The sequence below is a fragment of the Mytilus edulis genome, chromosome 1 (assembly GCF_963676685.1).
Source record: "Mytilus edulis chromosome 1, xbMytEdul2.2, whole genome shotgun sequence".
Lineage (NCBI taxonomy): Eukaryota > Metazoa > Mollusca > Bivalvia > Mytilida > Mytilidae > Mytilus > Mytilus edulis.
The window spans coordinates 95,401,054-95,423,016 of record NC_092344.1 but is presented as its reverse complement, the minus strand read 5'-3'; the positions used below and the strand labels follow the sequence as shown (position 1 = coordinate 95,423,016).

Here is a 21,963-nt window from a genome sequence, read left to right as displayed (position 1 = left end):
AACAGTACTTTCTGTGGAAATGTTATTGAAAATCTTCAAATATTAAGAAAATTGTTAAAAATTGACTATGAAAGGCAATAACTCCTTAGGGGGTCAATTGATTATTTTGGTCATACTGACTTATTTTTAGTTCTTACTTTGCTGTACATTATTGCTGTTTACAGTTTATCTCTATCTATAATAATATTCAAGATAATAACAAAAAAACAGCAAAATTTCCTCAAAATTACCAATTCAGGGGCAGCAACCTAACAACCGATTATCCGATTCATCTGAAAATTCCAGGGCAGATAGATCGTGACCTGATCAACAATTTTACTTCCTGTCAGATTTGCTCTTAATGCTTTGGTTTTTGAGTTATAAGCCAAAAACTGCATTTTACCCCATGTTCTATTTTTAGCCATGGCGGCCATCTTGGCTTGTTGGTCGAGTTACTGGACACATTTTTTTAACTAGATACCCCAATGATGATTATGGCTAAGTTTGGTTAAATTTGGCCCAGTAGTTTCAGAGGAGAAGATTTTTCTAAAAGATTACTAAGATTTACGAAAAATGGTTAAAAATTGACTATAAAGGGCAATAACTCCTAAAGTGGTCAACTGACCATTTTGGTCATGTTGACTTATTTGTACATCTTACTTTGCTGAACATTATTGCTGTTTAAAGTGTATCTCTATCTATAATAATATTCAAGATAATAACCAAAAACAGCAAAATTTCCTTAAAATTACAATTTCAGGGGCAGCAACCCAACAACGGAATGTCCGATTCATCTGAAAATTTCAGGGCAGATAGATCTTGACCTGATGAACAATATTACCCCATGTCAGATTTGCTCTAAATGCTTTGGTTTTTGAGTTATAAGCCAAAAACTGCATTTTACCCCTATGTTCTATTTTTAGCCATGGCGGCCATCTTGGTTGGTTGGCCGGGTCACCGGACACATTTTTTAAACTAGATACCCCAATGATGATTATGGCCAAGTTTGGTTAAATTTGGCCAAGTAGTTTCAGAGGAGAAGATTTTTGTAAAAGTTAACGACGCCGGACGACGACAGACGACGGACGACGGACGCCAAGTGATGAGAAAAGCTCACTTGGCCCTTCGGGCCAGGTGAGCTAAAAATGCCCAAATTGCATCAAAATCAGTAAAGATCAAATTCTCATGGACTTAAAAACTATTGAATCTACTGAAACAAGCAAGTGGTGCCACAATTCCTTAGATCAATATCAGCCATATTTTTAAACATCAAAATAATCTGTCAACTATATTTGAATTGAAGTTGTATGAAAGATACTTTGTTTGAAAACATGCAATGCTAATATAGGGAAATATAGATATTTTTATATATAGTACACAAGTTATAATCATCTGACAGATAAATACTGGTATCTGTATTTGATTGTATTGCAAGTGAGGAACTTATGTGTTGTAACTCTAAATAAAGACTTTCTGATATATATTATCATTATTGTAAAAATTGTCAACACAAATTAATGAAGATTGTTGATGTAAATTGTATGAAAATGCTGACTTACTCTTGCAAGTTTTTCCACATCTTTATATAATTCTTCTTCTTCCTTCTGTCTTCTTTCCCTCTCTAACCTTTGCTTTTCTTCCAACTCTTTCAATCGTCTCAATTCCTGAAATTATAAAAATCTAATGAATTGGTTGTATCAAATATCCAATAATAAATGCAGCATTCTAAAACAGTTGAGGAGATATATCCATAATTTCAAATCTTAACATAAGTTCATTTAACACAAATTGTTAGTCTCAGTGTAGCAATAAAATAACTGTGGTTTATAAATAAAAGAACAATAAAGCTCTTTCTTGCCTAATACTGAAGCTGCAATATGAAAGTTATAAGAAAGGCAATAGAATAATAAAAGCCATATAAGAGTTTTAAAAAAAATCCAAATAAATGTAAAATGTACTTTGAGTTTGCTTTCAGTAACTGTGAGCATTCTTTTGAATATTGTCGGTTTTATTCATTTGATGATTTTTAAATAAATGCTGATTTATTCATTTGATGATATTGGTAATTTCTGTTCAATTTGTTACAGTCTTGCATAAACTGGGGTCAATTTAGGGTTATTACATGGTATATTCAATTATTGATAGAACATCTTTTTTTAACTTATGTTGTGTGTTTGTTGCTCATTTTAAACATGTTTTATATTTATAAATTCATAAAAATTGACAAATAACCCCTTGGGATTGAAAGTTTGTTTCGTATATTATATTACACAGGAATAATAAAAAATCTTTGGTATACCTTCATAGCTTCTTAAGAAACAAACACAAAATTTAAGCAAACCAGCTAAAACACGTTCAAATAAAATCAGATATATGAACTGAAGGTATAAGAGAACATTATAAAATCAGATAAAGAACTGAAGGGCAACTACAAATAGCAACTGATTTGATAAATGATTTTGTTTAAACATTGGGTGAAGAAAAACCATGAATAGCATTTCAAAATGGGTTCATGTAACACAATAAATGAGCAAATAAGAAATGACATGCAATTATTCTTTTGTTTATCAAAACATTTACCTCCTCTTCTCTTAGTCTTTCTTCTTCCTTCCTTCTTTCTATAAAAATATTTCAAAAGACCACTCAGTTAAATTAAACAAAAATTTAGTCAAGAAATCCCTGACAAAATGATCAATGTATATAATATTTTCATTCAAATACTGTTCAAAGAATAATATCTCAAGGCGTAACTTATAAATAAAGTTATTTTACCATGATACTTGTTTTCATTTGACATGGATCTCAAATCTAAAATGTTTAATTTAAATGTTAAAATAGTTATTTAATATGATTACAACATCATGATAATCTTTCCAAATGTCTTTTTAGTAATGCAAAATTAAGATAATAGCATGCACACAGAAAAGTAAGTTGAACTGAAATTATGCAAGGTAGACTTGCTTCTAGTTGAATTTATCTGTGTCTTTAGCTGAAAATATGGCTATTGTGAGAACACATGTTTAACAAAAATATCTTATTGAAAGCTTTAAACCTGTATTGTCATGTTGCTGGTTCTTTGGTGTTTATATCTCTTATTATACAAATTTCAAATGTTACTGAGGGTAATCAATATGCACCTATTTTGACAGTTTTTAACCTACATTTGTTTATGGCACAGACAAAAGCTTCCATTGGAACGTGTTTATTTTGAAGATGTATCCTTATTTTTTTCTGGTAAATCAAGTGAGAGAAAAAAAGTAAATAAATAAATGGGGTTTGCCACATCTCTGGAGTAGCAACTCTCAAATACTTTTTTATTTAACAAATAATACCTGTATGACGATTTCAATAGTTTATTTTACAATGTTATGTAAAATACTGTATGTTGTATCAATTATATATGTTATGTGTATATGTCCCCCTGGGGACCTAATTTGGAAAATAAAAATTTATCTTATCTTATCTTATCTTATATTGTTCCACCAATTTAATTTATAATTTATTAGGAATCATAGAAAAATGGGTCTGAACCTACCTCCAAACAATCTATGATTTTGTAATAAGGAGTTCCCAAAATGAATCTATGCATAAAAGTTGACTTTTTGTGGACATCACATGGTGACGTTTCCACACCTTTTACTTTTCCAAGTGAACACTTAAGGGCATACGATACAGTTACAGGGGAGGTAATGACATTGCTAACGTAAAATGTTATTTTCGCGACGTCAAACTATGACTTATCTGGAAAATATGCATTTTTCAACTGATTTTTACCATTCAAATTGATTTAATTTGAAAACGAGTGCATGGACCCCTATTTTTTAAAAAGACATTTTGTTTCATTTTATAGGGAGATTATGTGGACCAAATTTTATAAAACTGTAAATAGTGCATTTTTTTTAATTTTGATAAATATACAGCAAAAATATGACGTTTTTTCTCAATTCATGACCATTTGATAAATATGAGTTATTTCTGAATTAAAAATGCAAAAATTTTTAGGATACTTATACAATACAGAAATTACAAATTATTTAACAAAAAACAATTTGTGTATATCTTTTAAAACAAAAAAGTTATGTCTTTCTTTCGAAAGGAAAAATACGGCCACAAATCCGAATTTTAAGCAAATATACAAAATTTCGACCTCATTTAACTCAAAAAGTAGCACATGAAGGTATATTTTTTATAACATATTTGATTTAATCAGGCAAAAAAAAGTCCATATGGAAATTTTCATCAAACTGTAAATACGGGATCAAAACTATATCGTATGCCCTTAATATGTTGATATATACTGTGAATGTTTTGTGTATATTTAGGTATATATAGCAATGTTTAAAGACGTACATAATGTCAAATAATAATCTTAAATTGTTCAGTCTCAGAGAAAACTTGTAAGATTTCCCCTGCTTTGTTTGCTGAATGGGTGCAATTTGGGAATTTTGACTTTAGCTGTTAGACAAATTTGAGTAGTCTGAATTGTGACAAAGATGGATTCAATTTTCAGTTATTAATGTTTATGTTTAAAATAAATATACCAAATAATTACATATATTTTTTTTACTGACTGAGAGAAGTAAGAACATGAAAACAATTTAAAAAATATTAGTTAAAAATTATTCAAAGTAAAAGCCACAAATAAAATGTAAAAATTAAATAAACACATAAAAAATTTGGCCCCGGTTAATAATAGTAGTTTTAAGAAATAGCACAACCAACAAAGAGATTTTTAATCAGAGAAATCAAAGATTTAATGTAATACCTATTTTGCTGACTGATAAATGTCATTTTTAAAGCATTAATTTACATCAAATTTAGTGCCAACGATCACAATAATCAGAACATTGAAAAACTGTACACCCATGACAATTTGCACAGACATGCATGTAAAATCACTGCATTGGTACTGAACCTATATCATGTTGTACTACTATTCCTTCTTCTAACTGTATGTCATGCTTGTCTATGGAATAATAATTAGTACATGTATAAATAAGAACCATAAATATGCTGGGAATTGCAGGAACAAAGAATAGATAAATATGGTATTAGAAAACTGAAAGAAAACTTATAATGTAAAAATGTTTGATTGATAATTTATCAGCAAAAACCACACCTGATAATACCTAAAACTGTGAAACCTATCCATACCTGATCATACCTAAAACCAAGGGTGGGCAATAAATACCACCCCAAATATTTACCAGTGGTATTTACTGGTTCGAAATACTCCCAAAGTGGTCAACACCGGCAAATACTGGTCGATTGAAATTTTCATGGTTTTTTTTTAATTTTTCATCCAAATTTAGTATTTAGGCTAAAACAGTGAAACCTATCCATACATGATCATTCCTAAAACTGTAAATCAAAAACCTGTCTTAAGTGAACTATTGTCTAAAGATGCAGATCAAATAGTCTTCTGTAATGCTACTATATCATATCTTTAAACAAATATTCATGATAAAAAATCTGCAAAAATAAACTAAAACATATTTTTCTGTCTATGAATGTTTGTTTAAAATAATGTTGTAAGCTTGAAAAGTATGAAATTATTCAAATTTTAAAGTAAATTTGGATTTTATTAGATAAATACTTACCATCATAAATTCTGAGTGTAACCCCAATTGCGTCATAGGTCAGATGGAAAATCCCAACTAAAAATAAACGTACTCTCACTGGTCCGGACATATACCCCTGTTTGCCCATATTCTTCCATTCAATTTCCTCAAGACAGAAACATAAGGAAAGGGGATGAAGGGGAGGTGGGTGGGACCTATAATTTATGATGGTAAGTATTTATCTAATAAAATCCAAATTTACTTTAAAATTTGAATATTTTATAGCTATAAATACGTTACCATCATAAATTCTGAGTAACAGAATCTAACGTAAAGCTGAATCCCCTGTAACAGAAGAAACAGGAGGAAAGTTCAATCTTTGTGCTGAAACTATAGGTCCAAGAGAGTATAAACTTTCGGCAAAAGTAGCCATAGATTGGAGGTAGTGAGATATAAAAGAGTTCTCATTTCTCCAGAAACCTGCAGACAGTACCTCTTCTAAAGATGCACTGTTAAACAGAGCCCAGGATGTAGAGATACCCCTAACATCATGAGCTTTAACATTAAAACTATTTAAAAGTTCTGCCTTAGAAGAACCATAAGCTAAAGATATGCATTTGCATATCCAAGTAGAAATAGTTTTAACAGAAAGATCTGAGATTCCTTTTTTAATAGGAATAAAGAGTCTTGAGTTAGAAACAGAACGTAAACTACACGTTCTTTCCAGATAAATAGATAGGATTCTTACTGGACATAAAAGTACAGAAATAGAATCGCTAGGGAGTGCAGGAATCACAACTGGTTCTGCACCCTTATCTGGAATCTGATTCTTTGCCAAAAAAGCAGGATCCGTTAAAAGAGTAACAGAAGATTTATCCCTGTTAAATCGAAGGCAAGCATCAGAAATAGAGAAGGCATGGATTTCACTCCTTCTCCGTCCAGAAGCCAAAGCTAAAAGAAAACAGCATTTATAGGAAAGAAACCTTAAATCTATTGTTTCTGCTGGTTCAAAAGGAGGAAGTTTTAAAAAGGATAAAACTAGTCCAAGGTCCCACTTAGGAACTAAAGTTTTTTGTCTTGGTCTTTCAAGACTAAAACTACGAACCAAAAGAGAAATATGCTCATTGATTCCAAAATCTGGGCCACCAGAAATATGAATAGTTCTTGAGATAGCTGATCTATATCCCTTAATAGTAGAGGGACATAATCCTTTGGATTCAAAAAGAAAAACTAGAAAGTCTGCTAATTGTTGTACAGTAACTTGGAAAGGATCAATTTCCCGCTCACTACACCAATCTGAGAAGATTGACCATTTTGCATCATAGACAATGCTAGTGGAGTCTCTGACAGACTTTGTGAGATGCTTGGTTGCTCCTTCAGAAAAACCTCTCTTTCTGAGGCTAACCCTGAGAGAAGCCAGGCGTGTAGATGAAGTTTTTCTGGATTTTGATAAAGAACCTTGCCCTTGATTTGAGACAGAAGGTCTGGTCTCAGAGGTAGAACTAGAGGACAAGCACATGATAGGCGCAGAAGGTCTGGAAACCAAGACTGTTTTGGCCATGCTGGAGCAATAACTATGATCTTGCAATTTTCCTCTGCTATTTTCTGAAGTACTGGGGAGAGAAACCTGAAAGGAGGGAAGGCGTACCCGAACATTCCTTTCCAAGATAGGCTCATTGCGTCTACCGCAAAAGATTTTGGATCTGGAACCGGAGACACAAATGTTAGAAGTTTGTGATTGAGACTGGTCGCAAACAGATCTATCTGAGGTGACCCCCAATGAAGAGTCACAGCTTTGAAAACTACTTGAAGTAGTTCCCACTCCGTGTTTACTGGAGCAAGGGATCTGGATAGAGTGTCGGCTAGAATATTGAGGTGCACCGCAATATGTCTCACCACTAGATGAACCTGGAGTTGAAAACACAGAAGGAGAATGTCTCTGGCTATCTGATAAAGAGAAGGTGAATGAGTTCCTCCCTGATTCTTGAGATAAGCTACAACTGTTGTGTTGTCCGTGGCCAGAATGACAGACTGATTCTTTAGAGACATTTGGAAATGATTCAGTGCAAACAGAACTGCTTTCATTTCCAATACATTGATATGCTCTTCCAAAAGATCTGGACTCCAGACTCCCGAGATTGTAAGCCCCTCCAGATATGCTCCCCAACCGAGGGTGGAGGCATCTGTGAATAATGTTAGACTGGGAACTTGAGGGGACAGACATAGGCCCCTCATTACATTTTCCCGTACTAACCACCATTGAAGGTGTGGAAATAAAGGCTGAGTGATTGGAATCAATGCTTCCCATTCTTGTGAAGCTGCAATCCATAACTTGTGCAGATAAAACTGAAGCGGACGAATGTGAAGTCGTCCCAATGGAATTACATCTGCCAGAGAGTTCAATAGACCCAGAAGTTGCAAGAATTGATGTGCTGTGACTGATTGAACCATCAGGAATAAATGTATTTTCTGACATAGTTTTGTAAATTTCTCCTCTGGTGGGAGGACTAGGCCTACACTGGTTAGGAAATGTTCTCCCAGGAAAACAAAGTCTTGAGACGGAATTATCTCTGACTTTTTCCAAGAGATAAGGAAGCCTAGGGACAGAAAACAATTGATGACCAAGTCTGTCTGAACCCTCAATTTGATTGGGCAAAATTCCTTGAGAAGGGAATCGTCCAGATAGGAATGAATCTGAATAGACAGGGAATGTAGGTGAGCTATAGCTGCCTGCATGATTTTGGTAAAAGCCAAAGGGGCTGTAGACAGGCCAAAAGGGAGAGCCTTGAACTGGAAAACTTTGTTGTTCCAAACGAAGCGAAGGTATTTCCTGTAAGTTTTGGAAATGGGAATGTGGAAATACGCGTCTGAAAGATCCAGAGAAGTAGTCCACATTCCTGGAAGGATTGAAGCCCTGATGGATCTGTTTGTTTCCATTTTGAAGTGGGGAACAATAAGAAATTTGTTCAGAATAGATAGGTCTATGACTGGCCTCATTCCTCCAGTCTTCTTTGGAACCAGAAAAAGACGGGAATAAAATCCCGGAGACAGAGTTAAGATCGACACCTCCTCTATTGCAGCTTTTTGTAACATAGTGTCCACTTCTACTGATAGAAGTTGACACTTGACTGGGTCTTGTGTATGAGACAAACTTATTGGAACTGCAGATAGAGGAGGTGGGTTCTTGAACTGAAGTGTTAATCCCCCTCGAATTATTGACAGTCTGAGGTAATTTTCTTCCACTGATTTAGGAAAAAACTTAACCTCCCCCCTACTGGTATTGATTTTTGAGGAACTTGTTGTAAATTTTCCCCTGGGGAAGCTGTCAATAACGTACGAGGGGGCAAGAACCTAGGTACTAGACCCAGGTTTCTTGGAACCCTTAAAACCACCAGAAGGCTTACCTGAGCTTTTTCCTGAGTTATTGGGTTTGTTCTGCGGTTTGCCGTAGTTATTCTTCCTTTTCTTAGCAGAAGAAGGAGGACCACCTGAAGCAGAAGTACTATTAGAACTAGATGTAGCATTAACCGACCTCTTGCCATTAGTAACTTGTACACTAACTTTGACTGGAGGAGGGTTTTTGCTGAGTTCCTCTTGAACCCGCTGTAAGGGTAAACCAAACATCTTGTCAGAGAGTGGAGATTTCAGTAAAGAATCTTTCAAAGGCTCAGCGATAGAAATGTTTTCAAGAAACTCTGCTCTTTTAGATAGGGTGCAATTAGCAATAGAACCCATTAAAAGCAACTGAGATGAACCTAAAGCTTTATCCAGTTGAAGTAAGAAGGATCGTACTTCTGCTGGAACAACCGAATCTTTGCTGTTAAGCAAATGTCCGGTTGCAGCTAGAAAATGTTCGGCTGTGCCAAGAACTTGAGAAGCACTACGAAGGAGATTCTCAGTCTTTGACCAAACAGGTTGAGTGAGACGAAGACCATCTACTGGCTTTTTTCCCAATAAAGATGACATAGATTTGTCACAACTGGGAACAAGTCTACCCAGTGAAGAATCAAAGATATCAAAATCCTTGTACTTAACCTGATCAGAAAAGGATGACATTCCAAATCCTGAGATATTGTTATTAGCAACCTTTTCACTAGCAGAATTAGCGATACCTTCATTAATAAATTGTAAAGCAAAAGTCATATGGCCAGATTCAGGAAAAGAATTGTGAGAAGTCACAGTATCCTGAGAAATACCACAGGAAGCTTCAAAAGTTGAAGAAGGTTTCTTCGGCTTGGAAGGAGAGAGAAAAGGGATATGTGCTTCATCCCTCATCAAGGTATACACCTTATCCCTTAGATCCTTCAAGGAAGGAGGATCCTCAGTCTCCTTGGTGGGAGGTTGTTGAGCTGACTTAGAAGAAGGCTCAGGGGCCGTCTTCGATACCTTGGGAGAAGAAGAACTTTCAACATCCTCATCAGTGAGGAAAGCCCTTTCATGACTCCCAGGGGAAACAGAAAGCTCGTCATCCTCCCTCTCATCACATTCTACAGACTTAGCTGGAGAAGGTTGATGAGAAGAAACTCTATTTTCCAGTAGAGTCATACGACTGGATAGAGTACTAAATTCAGCCTTGAAAGACTCACCAAAGTCTAAAAGTAACTTCTGTAAACCATCCAAAGGTGATGCATGATCAGAAACCTGAGTACCATGAGAAGAACTAGAAGCTTGAGAGTCAGGTACGGTGGTAGAAGGAGCTACTGCAGAAGTCAAAGATACTGCTACGGGTAGAGCAGGAGCTAAAGGTGGTGCAGTAGCTACCCCAGAAGGGGGACCATAGAAATTGTCCCTATAAGGCCAAAAACCAGGTTGGTTTGGCATAAACCCACCATAAGGGTAAGACTGTGGCCAAGGTGGCTGAGACCATGAGGGTAAAGGTTGTGTGCCCGTGTTGGGAAGCATATACCCACAATAGGATAATGGGGGTCTAGAACCTGGCAAGTTCAAGCCCATAGCTGTACCTGGGACAGAACTAATAGTACCCGCTGAATTAACAGACCTAGATAAAGTATGAGTCACCGAAGTTGACGTAGGTACCCCCCCAAAATACATGGCCGAACCTTGTGAAAGGGTCGGATAGGTAGCATTACCAGACACCGTTGTCGAAACTCCGGTCAATGTACTGGTAGTTTGGGGGGGACTTAAAGGTAGTGACCCATCTAAGAGATAGTCCGAACCAGGAATACTTACATACGGACTATTCAAATTTAAGTCCATAATAAATTTTACTTTAGTCAAAAACACAAATAATTTGTTTAGAAATTTAAACAAAACAAGGGAATATATTTCCAATAAAATACACAATATATATGAAAAGCAATTAAGCTATTCAAAAAACTAAACACTTCTCTGTTGAATCTGTAAAACTTGATGTGCACGTGTGACCGATGTCGCAGATGGAAATTGAATGGAAGAATATGGGCAAACAGGGGTATATGTCCGGACCAGTGAGAGTACGTTTATTTTTAGTTGGGATTTTCCATCTGACCTATGACGCAATTGGGGTTACACTCAGAATTTATGATGGTAACGTATTTATAGCTATAAAATCAACCAGGTTTTATATTGCCAAGAAATTAATATTGCAAACAAAATAAAAAAGTTTATAGAAATTGTGAAAAAAACCCATATACAGCTTCAAAAAAAGTTATGAGACAATTGAATTAAAAAATTCCTAAGAATTCATTTAGAAATAAAGTTGAAGAACTGAAGAGTTTGAAGACCTTATATGCCAGTTGTAAGAATAATACATCAGTTTTATAGATAGACAAGCAAACATCTAGCTAAGATATACTCTAATTATATGCTCCACACCTTTTTCTATCTGTCTATTGTAATCTTAAAACAAAACATGCAAGTTTTAGTATATTCAACAGGTAACACATATATAAATTAACATATTTATCAATATCAAACACCTAAAAAAAAAAAGGCCCAAAGATATGCACTTCATGATAAAACCTTTTAACAAGTGTAAGAATATCTTTCCTATCCTTTATATATTCAATGCATTACAATTATTGTATCCAGCAGGAAAGCATAGCACTAAACTTTGTTTTTTCCTATAAACTAAGGGGGCATCTGTGGTGATATGTTGTTCTCTCCTGCTTCCTCCACTGATAACATCTGTTGCCATGATACAGACATAAGTTTGAAAGTGGTGTTAAACACCAATAAATAATATAAATTAAGGAATCGGTTTTGCTCATTATCTAAGGACAAGACCTGTAAGGGTTTTCTTGTTGTCCATTGGTCTTCAGCAGATAGTTGTCTTATTTACAATCATGTCACATCTTTTAATTCTTTACTAGAACACACCCATGAAATCGCCAGAATTCAGAGCGTAGTTTAAAGTATGTAAAGTGTTAATGGAAGAATTTTGTAAAATACTGAATGACTGGAGAATTTCAGCAAAAGTATCATAAGTCATAGGTTATTGGGGACAGGAAAATGTTTTTTTTATCCCTCCACCTTTATTTCCAAAGTTGGTTTTCTATTAATTTCAATATGAATATACATTTAGTATGTTATGAACATTGAAGTAAGGAGCCTGTAATTCAGTGGTTGTCTTTGTTTATGTGTTACATATTTGTTTTTCGTTCATTTTTTGTACATAAATAAGGCCGCTAGTTTTCTCGTTTGCATTCTTTAACATTGTCATTTCGGGGCCTTTTGAAGCTGAGTATGCAGTATGGGGTTTGCTCTTTGTTGAAGGCCGTACGGTGACCTATAGTTGTTAATTTCTGTGTCATTTTGGTCTCTTGTGGAGAGTTGTCTCAACATGGCAATCATACCACATCTTCTTTTTTTTTAAATCAATGAATTTTGTAAAAATATAATGACTGGAGAATTTCAGAAAAGGTATCAAAAGTTCACATGAATAATTTTAGCGCTTATCTGTATATTATGAACATTCATTACTATATAAATAAAGTGTATTTACTTTCAATTAGAAGCTTATATTATGTAAATATAAGCGCTGTTTATTTAATGACATCATAATCTGCATGGGTGTAGCACAGGTTTTGGTACTGATAATCCCCTGGACTACAGTCTACATGATCACTCCTTATTTGGTTATAAGGCAAGGAGTGATACATTCCATTCTCAAATTTCACAAGGATGCTAGGTAGTTGGTCATTTTGAGTTTTGCTGCTGACAGGGAAAGTCAAACATAAGTTGTCATAAAGTTACAAAATACCCACCCACCTCCCTTTAATCAACTTCAACTACTCACTGTATATGGGAGCAGTCTCAGCAAACCAGTGGTTTTCTTCAATTTCAAAACTCCCTTTCGAAATTGACCACTGGTCTAATTTCTCATTTCCCCCAAGTCATTAAATGTAATACATCTACATTTATTTCTCTCTCCACCGTCAATCTAACCCCCTTTATCGTAGCCACCTGCTATGAGATGGAGCAATGCTTCATACCCTTATAGGAACTCATCTGGTTCCGGTTGGTTGACGGAGTGTCCATGTCCATGGGGCTTGGTCCATCTACACCAAGTGTCGTCGACAGGGCCTGGAGCTAAATTTCCCTTAGCTGAGTACTTGACTCCCAAGGGCCAAATTATTTATATGTTTTATTAATAAAATATAGAAATTAAATAATCTTGTTGTCAGCAGCAAACTCATTGATATAATGTTTGGTCTTACTAGATTCTCGGTTTCAATCTTATAGGGATGTCTATGTCTGAAGGTCACATTAAATGTCAGTTTGTCAACACTTCAGGAGTATGTTAAGAAATAAGTTACAGTACAGGGTATAAAAGAACACCAGAGAACACCTAAACAAGAGAGCTACAAATACAGGGTATAAAATAATCACCCAGAACACCTCTTAAAAAGAGGAGTTCTCAAAAGGTCACAGTTTACTGAATCATGAGGAACACCTAAACAAGAGGCAACCAGCTAAACAAGGTACATGAATCATTATCAATGAACCACAGAAAATAGATAACAGACTTAACAATGAATAAGTCATCACTTGCTGTATCCGTCGTTCGTCAATGTCATGGTTACTTCTGTTAAGTTGTGGATTTCAGTCGTTCGGTTATATCTCTAAGTCCCTGGAGTCATAAAATAAATCTAAGTTTACTAATTGATTCATGGTGGTCATTGATATAGTATACAGACCCTCTCTATTTAATAAACTCTGTGACCGCCGTGGATAGTTATCTTGAAAATGATAGCAGATAAAATTCTGGACATACACTTTATTCGTAGTATAAATATGTTCAAAGTATACAGAAAAACGCAAACCGGAAGTCTAATCTGACTTAAAATTTAGTCCAATGACGGGACAATATCCAGATGCCTTTTTTCTCGTTTTTCTCCCAAAATAACTCAATCTGAATAATCATATGAATGGATGACAAATGCAACTATGCACTGTACCTATAGGACACAGTAGCATAATGATTAATTTATTGTGGAAAGAAGAGAAGCGACACACAAAATGAGGTCTTCTCGTTTAATAGTATAGATAAAAGCTAAACTACTAATACTTAAAAAAAAAAAATACTTCATCAAAATTATGTTAGATTATGTTGAATAAGGCCCAAAAATATTATATCTAAATTTTCATTTTTGAAAAAAACCTTTGAGCTAAAAGGGAGGTAGTGGAAAATGGTGTTTTTCAATGGAAAAATTGTTAGTTAGTTGGAAATTAAAATATGTTTTTTTTTATTATTTACTAAACCAAACTAAGATTTTAGTAATGACTAATAAATCATGCTGGGTTAGTAAAAATGCTCGCAATCTTTACTTAGCATATGAGACATATTATGTACTTTTTTTAACTTGTTTCTCAACTTAGTGCTTATAATTGCAAGCTATGATAGCAGAACCACAAAGCTTATATAAAATCTGTGAAAATCAAATCCAAATATAAAGTGAGATTATTCATTCCATCAGTCCTTGGCTTCACAAGAATTTCAGTAATGGTGTTCTGTGATAACCTTATCACTATATAAGAGTGAATAGCCATTGTCACAATCACACACAGTCATGCTTGGTGATTTAATTCCTATATCTTTGTGTCACCAGCTTTTAATGCATTCCCCTATAAGCCTTTATGTCACAATCTCAATCCAAACCTCTTTCAGAAACCTCATCATCATCAGAAGCATTGTTATCTTCAGGATTGAAATCAGTTTCATCAGCATTGACAAATATTTTAGCAACTTCATCATCAGCCTCAAGCTCTTCATCTAAATCAGCTTCTGCAGACAGTGCCCTTGATTTTTCTACATTTGTCCAAAACTTTCAGATTTAAAATAATTATCTGTATTACAATTTTGTTGATATTTCAATACTATATTGAGAAACTCTTGTAAAAAATAATTCCAATGACTTCCCTTTGTCAGTCAAATGTTTAAATACATTGTATAAAAAACTATGTAAACATACACAATATTTTACTTCTATGTTCTTACCTTCATCATCATTAAGTTTCCTGATACGTTCTCCTTCTAATCTTTTGTTTTCCTGCAAGGAAAGTAAAAATTATCTATTAAACACAGTATTTATCATCAAACAATGACATAACATATTCTAAATACACATGTGCTAAAAATATGTGCACCATTCTATACACATATGTTCCTTATTAAAGGCAATCTTAATCACAAAATATAAGGTAACACATAATTTCATCAATTGAAAATCTGAGTCATTATATATGACCTCTTCAAGAGGACGCTAACTAAAGAAGACAGAATAAATGTAACAAGTACCATCTCAATGAACTGAATTTAGTTGATTATGCTTTTGATACAGAAAGTGCCAGTTACCTTTACATACCATTTGTTATTGACAATCATATTACTAATAATGGTGTATCAAACCTCGTCTTTTCTTCTTCTTTGTTCTTCTCTTTCTTTCCTTAGTCTCTCTTTCTCTCTTTCAATTTCTTCATCTGCCAATCTTTGTCTCCTCAATTTAGCTTAAAAAAAACAATCAAATACCGATCAATTGCATTTATACTTAACTTTAATCTGGATGGTACTAAAATTGTATACAATGGTATTGTAACTTATTTATAGATATAATTTTAGGATGTAAACAGTACATTTTTACTTTGCTGAATTCATGCATCATTAGATGATTAAGCACTGCTTACATTTCCAGAGCATTCACATTTTTTTTGGTGGGAAGAGGTATGTTCTGTGTGGTATATTTGGTAGATTGTTATTTGTATCTTTGTATCTTTTTGATAATTGTATTTTCTGTTATTTTTTACTGGTATTTTTTTTGTTTTGTCCTTTTAGAATTCAATTTGGGATTTTGTAAACAGCATAAATATAGTAATCTGAAATCATAACAAAAATTTCCTTTGCTTACCATCTCTTTCCTTTTCAGCTTCATTCTGTTCATCTAGTGTCTCCATACGATTTGGTATATCACATAACATAACTTCTATCTCTGCAAATGATACACCACTCCCTGGAGCTGGGCGATGGGTAACAAAATATTCCCATTTCCTTTTAGAGAAATATTTACCATGTACTGCTTGCACCATCCATCTACAACAAGGAAATTTATGTAAAGCACTGGTTTGGAGAATTGATTTCACCATCATAAAGATTTGAAAATTGTTAGAATTTCATCCAACCAATCACAACACATGAATATGGTTGTTTTCATGGTATTTAAGAAAATTCTTAAACTGAATAAGGTGTTTTCTGTATAGCAATGATGCCAGATATAACTAATTATAGCAGTATTTATCTTTATTAGTTTTACTTTTTAGTTGGTATCTGAATATCACAATAATGGGAGATATTCAGAACCTTGAATACTGAATGTTGAAGGTAAATTTTAAGGAGTAATGGATATGACAAAAAATTAGTTACACTCTATATAAAACATGATATCATCTTAAATATGCATGTAATAGTTCCCACTGGACATTAAGCAGTTAACTTTGATAAAATTTCAATACTAAATAGACTTAACTTCTAATTGATTAGAATAACCCTATAAAATTAGAATCCATTGTTTATTGTTATGCCAAGGAGAAATGATTAGCAATGTATAATCATTCAATCCCTATTACAGCATACATGTACCTGGCCTTATCCTCTGATATACAATCTGTTTGATTCCTGTCTAACATGGAGAACTCCCATCTAAAGTCATTGAGTAGAAAGTAACGTCGATCCAGCTCTTGCAACAAGTTGTAAAGCTCTGTCATAACACAGCTCCCAGTGACACACACATACTTCATTGCTGCAACAACCTGTGGACAGTTTATAAAATGACGAATGAGTTAACATGCCCTTTATAGCTTGCTGTTTGGTGTGAGGCAAGGCTCTATGTTGAAGACAGTACTCACCTATAATGGTTTACTTTTACAAATTTGAATGGAGAGTTGTCTCATTGGCTCTCATACCACATCATCATATATCTATATACATTTCTTCAACATACAAATCATTTACATTTAGATTCTGTTCTACACCCGGGTGCTTAGTTAGTAGTAAAGGTACACAAATACAAAGTTTAATGTTGTTGTTTTTTTCCCTTGGACATACTAACCCCTTCACAATTGTCCCTACTTTTTTTAGGAATATTTTTCAAATCCATGGGGAAACAGACTTGTACTTCATGCAAGTACATTAATTTTTTTAAGCTGTTTTGGTAAATTAATTGCTAAGAACTTTCCTCTAGTAACCATGAGCAATTATTAAAACAATATAGTACTAACAACTGTGTTTCTCTCATTGAAGAGTTATATTTTTTAGCTCATGATATAATAATTATCACATTCATGTTTTATGATATCATATATGGACAGTGTTTATATTTGTTTGATAAATTTGTACTGGCTCTCAAGATGATGTTTTCCTATATTTTGATAGAGAATAATAAATGTTGAGAAATTTTAAATGTGTTGGGAGGTCTTCCTTGACAGTGCATTTGAAGGTACATTTAAATAGTAAAGTTTCAATTTTTAAAATTACCTGTGGTAAACTGACACTTCCCATTCTTAGATCACCATATAACATCTGTACTTGGATAGGTGTTAACTCATCTTTTGCATGATGGTCATATTGACTAAACACTTGCTTTAAAACATCACTCCTATTCGTCAGTAATTCACCCATGTTTATCAATTTTAACAGTTGTTATCTGAAAATGTATTATGTAGTAAAATAATTTTAAACGAAATGATTCAGAAAGGATATAGTTACGATACTGTTGTCAAGTCGTTAAGGATTGCATATTTTTGTAATTGATATTGTTTCACTGATAAGGTATTAGCATCGGAAACAAACACATTTATTCTAAAACCAGTTGTTGACATGATACGGGTTATGTTCTTCTCATATATTTTATGATGGTATGATACTTAACCACAAACAGGAGAGATTGTAACTGATTTTTATATGATGAAAACATAGTCTTTCGAACTGAGTTTTACTGTGCATATTGCTAAGCGTTTCTTTATTCTACATTGGCTAGAGGTATAGGGGAAGGTTGAGATCTCACAAAACATGTTGAACCTTGCCACATTTTTGCACCTGTCCCAAGTCAGGAGCCTCTGGCCTTTGTTAGTCTTGCATGTTTTTTTAATTTTAGTTCATTTATATGTTTTGGAGTTTGGTGTGATATCCATTTTCACTGAACTAGTACACAATTTTATTTAGGGGCCAGCTGACGACCACCTCCTGTTTTCTTGCTACATTGAAGATCTAATGGTGGCCTTCAGCTGTTGTCTTCTCTTTGGTCAGGTTGTTGTCTGTTTGACATATTCCCCATTTCCATTCTCAATTTAAGCAATTAAACATTTATAATGAATTTGATTTTTAGTGTTTTAACGCCACTTTTAAGCACAGCATTTAGGCTATTTCATGGCGGTCAGTTTTTATTGGTGGAGGAAGTGATTACAGTAGTTACTAATTAGACCACTTGGCCAACGAGCCCCCTAAACATTTATAAACGGAGAAACATGTTTGTCCCCGTCAACACATTGGGAGCAAAGTTTTGGATACTGTGAATGATTTTTGGGTAACTGACTCCACCACATACAACTCCTCTAACTAAGACCAAATATGTTTCAGATTGGGATCATTTGTATCTTTTTTCTTGTCTAGTAACATTCATCTGCACAAGCATTCTCTTTTACCAGCATTTTCATTTTTGTTTGTACAAACATTTTATGTCATAATAATATTTAACGTTTCAAACGCCCATACTTTTTCTGACTTTAGCGTGGTTTATCGCTTATCCAGGCTGACCCGGCCTCTTGAACTTTTGACGCATACAACAATCACTTTTCAATTGTGGCGTCAGATATTTTGTTTTATGACGTCAAAATTTTACGGGAACCTGTGTGATATCCAGTAATGGCGGACAAATAGCAATAAGGTATATAGCACTGTGCACAGACCATCAAACTTTAGCGTAGACCGTCGCACTTTAGTTTGACCATTATGCTTAGGAATAGGTCATTTCTGGAATCATGTCTTTCACCGAAAAAGATTGCCATTTTCGCATGCCTTTATGACGTCATTTACCAGATAGAAGGCGCGCCTGTATCCCTGCTTTGTTAAAAGTTTCCAGCACTTTCATAATCGTCATTCTGTAGGGTACTATAGTATAGAAATAATTAATGTTCCGTAAGTAAATAATTGTAATTGCTATATGAATGAGGGAGGGTGACCATACTTTTAGATTAAAATTTCCCAAATATTTTGTGCAGCATAAAATTTTTAAAAATCACCCGTTTGCTCAAAATGTGTTAGAAATTTCTATGTAGGCATTTGTGTCACATGGCGACAGAAGTCACATGTCAGACAGATTCGTCTGAAAACCGTATCACGAAAGGTAAACGGACAGAAAGTCACAGGACAAAAAGTCACAGGATATAAAGTCACAAATTTGGTAGGACAAAAAGTCACAGGACAAAAAGTCACAAATAATATGTTGACAAATGTTTGAATATTATTGAACAATACAAGACTAAACATAGGAAAGTTTATGCTGCATTTATTGATTTAAAAAAAACCTTTGATAAGGTATGGAGAATTGGATTATTCCATATACTATTAACACATGGTATTCCAAAGAAAATCTTTAACATAGTTTTTTTCAATGTATACCAAAACAAAGAATAGAATAAAATTTAATGATGGTTTAAGTACATCTTTCATATCTGAAAGAGGTGTCAAACAAGGCAATGTTCTAAGCCCTTTGCTATTTAATATTTTTATTAATAATATTGTTGAAAATTTTAAAAACAATAGCACAGACCCTGTGCTAATTGGTGATAATAAGATTCATTGTTTGTTATATGCCGATGACTTGGTACTATTGTCAAGTAGTCCAGAAGGACTACAATGTAGTCTTGACACTCTAGCTCAGTTCTGTACAGATTGGAAGCTGGAAGTAAATTCTACAAAATCAAAAGTCCTAATATTCAATTCTAACGGCAAATTATTTCAAAACTTTTTTACTATCAACAAATATTATATTGAGACAGTTGATAAATATTGTTACCTTGGGATAACTTTAAAATGCAATGGTAAATTTAATCTTGCCTCCAATTTATTGATGGAAAAGGCTAGAAAAGCTCTATTCAAAATAAAGAAATCTCTTAGTCATAACAATTCATGTAGACTTTTAGAAAAACTTTTTGATACAATGGTACTTCCAATTTTATTATATGGAAGTGAAGTTTGGGGTATTGAATCAATTCAAAAAAATACTGAGAATGAACCATATGAAAAGTTTCATATAAAATTTCTGAAAGAAATTCTTGGGGTTCACTGTAAAACTTCCAACCATGCATGTCGCAGTGAGCTTGGTAGACTCCCCTTAAAAGCTAAAATTTTGACATATTTATTCAAACAAGAGAAAACAACCTATGGACAAGTAATATGAAGAAATGTATCCATAATCTGGGTTTCTCGTATTTAACATCTTTTAATGTACCTATTACACCTATACTCTTGCTCAAATAAAACAACGAATTCATAACCAAATTTTACAAGAACAGAATTCATAACCAAATTTTATAAGAACAGAATTCATATATTACAGAATCATCAAAATTATCAAATTTTCAACATTTTTGTTTTTCAAATAAACGTGCACACTATGTTGACCAATTGAATATGTTGAAAGATAGGGCACCTTTGGCAAAACTAAGGCTAAGTGCACACAATCTTGAAATTTAAAGAGGTAGATACATGCAAGTTTACAGAGAAGAAAGGTTGTGCAAATTATGTCATAAAAAAATATAGAAAATGAAAAACATTTTATCTAGCACTGCACAAAATATGAATCACAAATAAATGATCTTATATCAAAATTGTACAATTTTAAAAATTATGACAAACAATCCAAAACTGAGGATGAATATATCAAACTACTACTTAATAGCAAGTGTAGAATCAAAGCGCTGTAAGCGCTGAAGGCAGTTAACCAAAAACCAAGGCAACCGTAATTATGAAAACTGTGGCAATGTTGCCTCAACATTAAACATTCATATATAGTACATTCATGTTTATCTAATGATTTATTTATTAAGGCAAATAATTTATGTTATCAAGGTTTCAAAAGCAATGCATATACGGTATCAATGTATATTTTTTATGGTGAATCTGCAGTGGTACAAGTTCCCAATGATTGCAGTTGTTCTACTTGGTAGTTAACCTTGGTTTTATTTGACTGCTAGAAGTTGAATTTGACTTAGTATGAACATGTAATAGTATGAATGGACTGGTTTCCCTGGAAAGAAAACAAATGTTCACTACAACAGGGATCAAAGGTGAGGTCTGACTGACCTGCCCATAGTAAATGTAAATGATTTGTTATTTTGTCCCATACATATGAATATATATAATTTAGGGGTGGGGATCTCAACAGTTTACAAGTTCTCAAACAGGTAGGGGTAGGGGGCCCGGCCCCCCTTTTTTGGAAAAAATTTGGTTGCTTATATAGGGAATCACTGAAGCGTGACTGGAGCGGGCCCCTCTTAGGTCAGTTAGTGGGCCCCACTTATAAAAATGTCTGGATCCGCCACTGGGGGTATGGTGACCCTAGGGACTTCCCCTACATTTCATTTTATTTGTTATATTGTCCCATACATGAATATATATGGTTTAGGGGTGGGGATCTCATTGGTTTCCAAGTTCTCAAACAGAAGGGGTAGGGTGACCCAAGGGACTCCCCCTATATTTCATTTAATTAGTTATATTGATCCATACATGAATATATATTGTTTTGGTGTGGGGATCTCGACCGTTTCCAAGTTCTCAAACAGGAGGGTTGGGATGACCACAGGGACTTCCCCTATATTTCATTTGATTTGTTATATTGTCCCATACATGAGTATATATGGTTTAGGGGTAAGGATCTTGACCATTTCCAAGTTCTCAAACAGGAGGGTGAACAGTGACCTCAGTGACTCC

General features: G+C 34.0%; 1 protein-coding gene across 5 annotated transcripts in view; it reads right to left on the bottom strand.

Moving 5' to 3' along the window:
- Window positions 1-21,963, bottom strand: part of LOC139515812 (calponin homology domain-containing protein DDB_G0272472-like) — a 33,000-nt gene that overhangs the window by 7,577 nt on the left and 3,460 nt on the right. For 2 of the 5 annotated variants that reach the window (XM_071305515.1, XM_071305525.1), the window contains exons 2-9: window positions 17,509-17,677; window positions 16,615-16,784; window positions 15,887-16,068; window positions 15,391-15,488; window positions 14,980-15,031; window positions 14,641-14,790; window positions 2,560-2,597; window positions 1,539-1,643 (exon numbers count right to left, since the gene is read on the bottom strand). In XM_071305515.1, the coding sequence (XP_071161616.1) occupies window positions 1,539-1,643; window positions 2,560-2,597; window positions 14,641-14,790; window positions 14,980-15,031; window positions 15,391-15,488; window positions 15,887-16,068; window positions 16,615-16,784; window positions 17,509-17,652 (939 nt within the window). In that variant the 5' untranslated portion in view covers window positions 17,653-17,677. Of the gene's footprint in view, window positions 1-1,538; window positions 1,644-2,559; window positions 2,598-4,894; window positions 4,946-11,354; window positions 11,379-14,640; window positions 14,791-14,979; window positions 15,032-15,390; window positions 15,489-15,886; window positions 16,069-16,614; window positions 16,785-17,508; window positions 17,678-21,963 lie in introns of all 5 variants that reach the window. The other 3 variants (XM_071305541.1, XM_071305533.1, XM_071305549.1) reach the window with 3 other exon arrangements.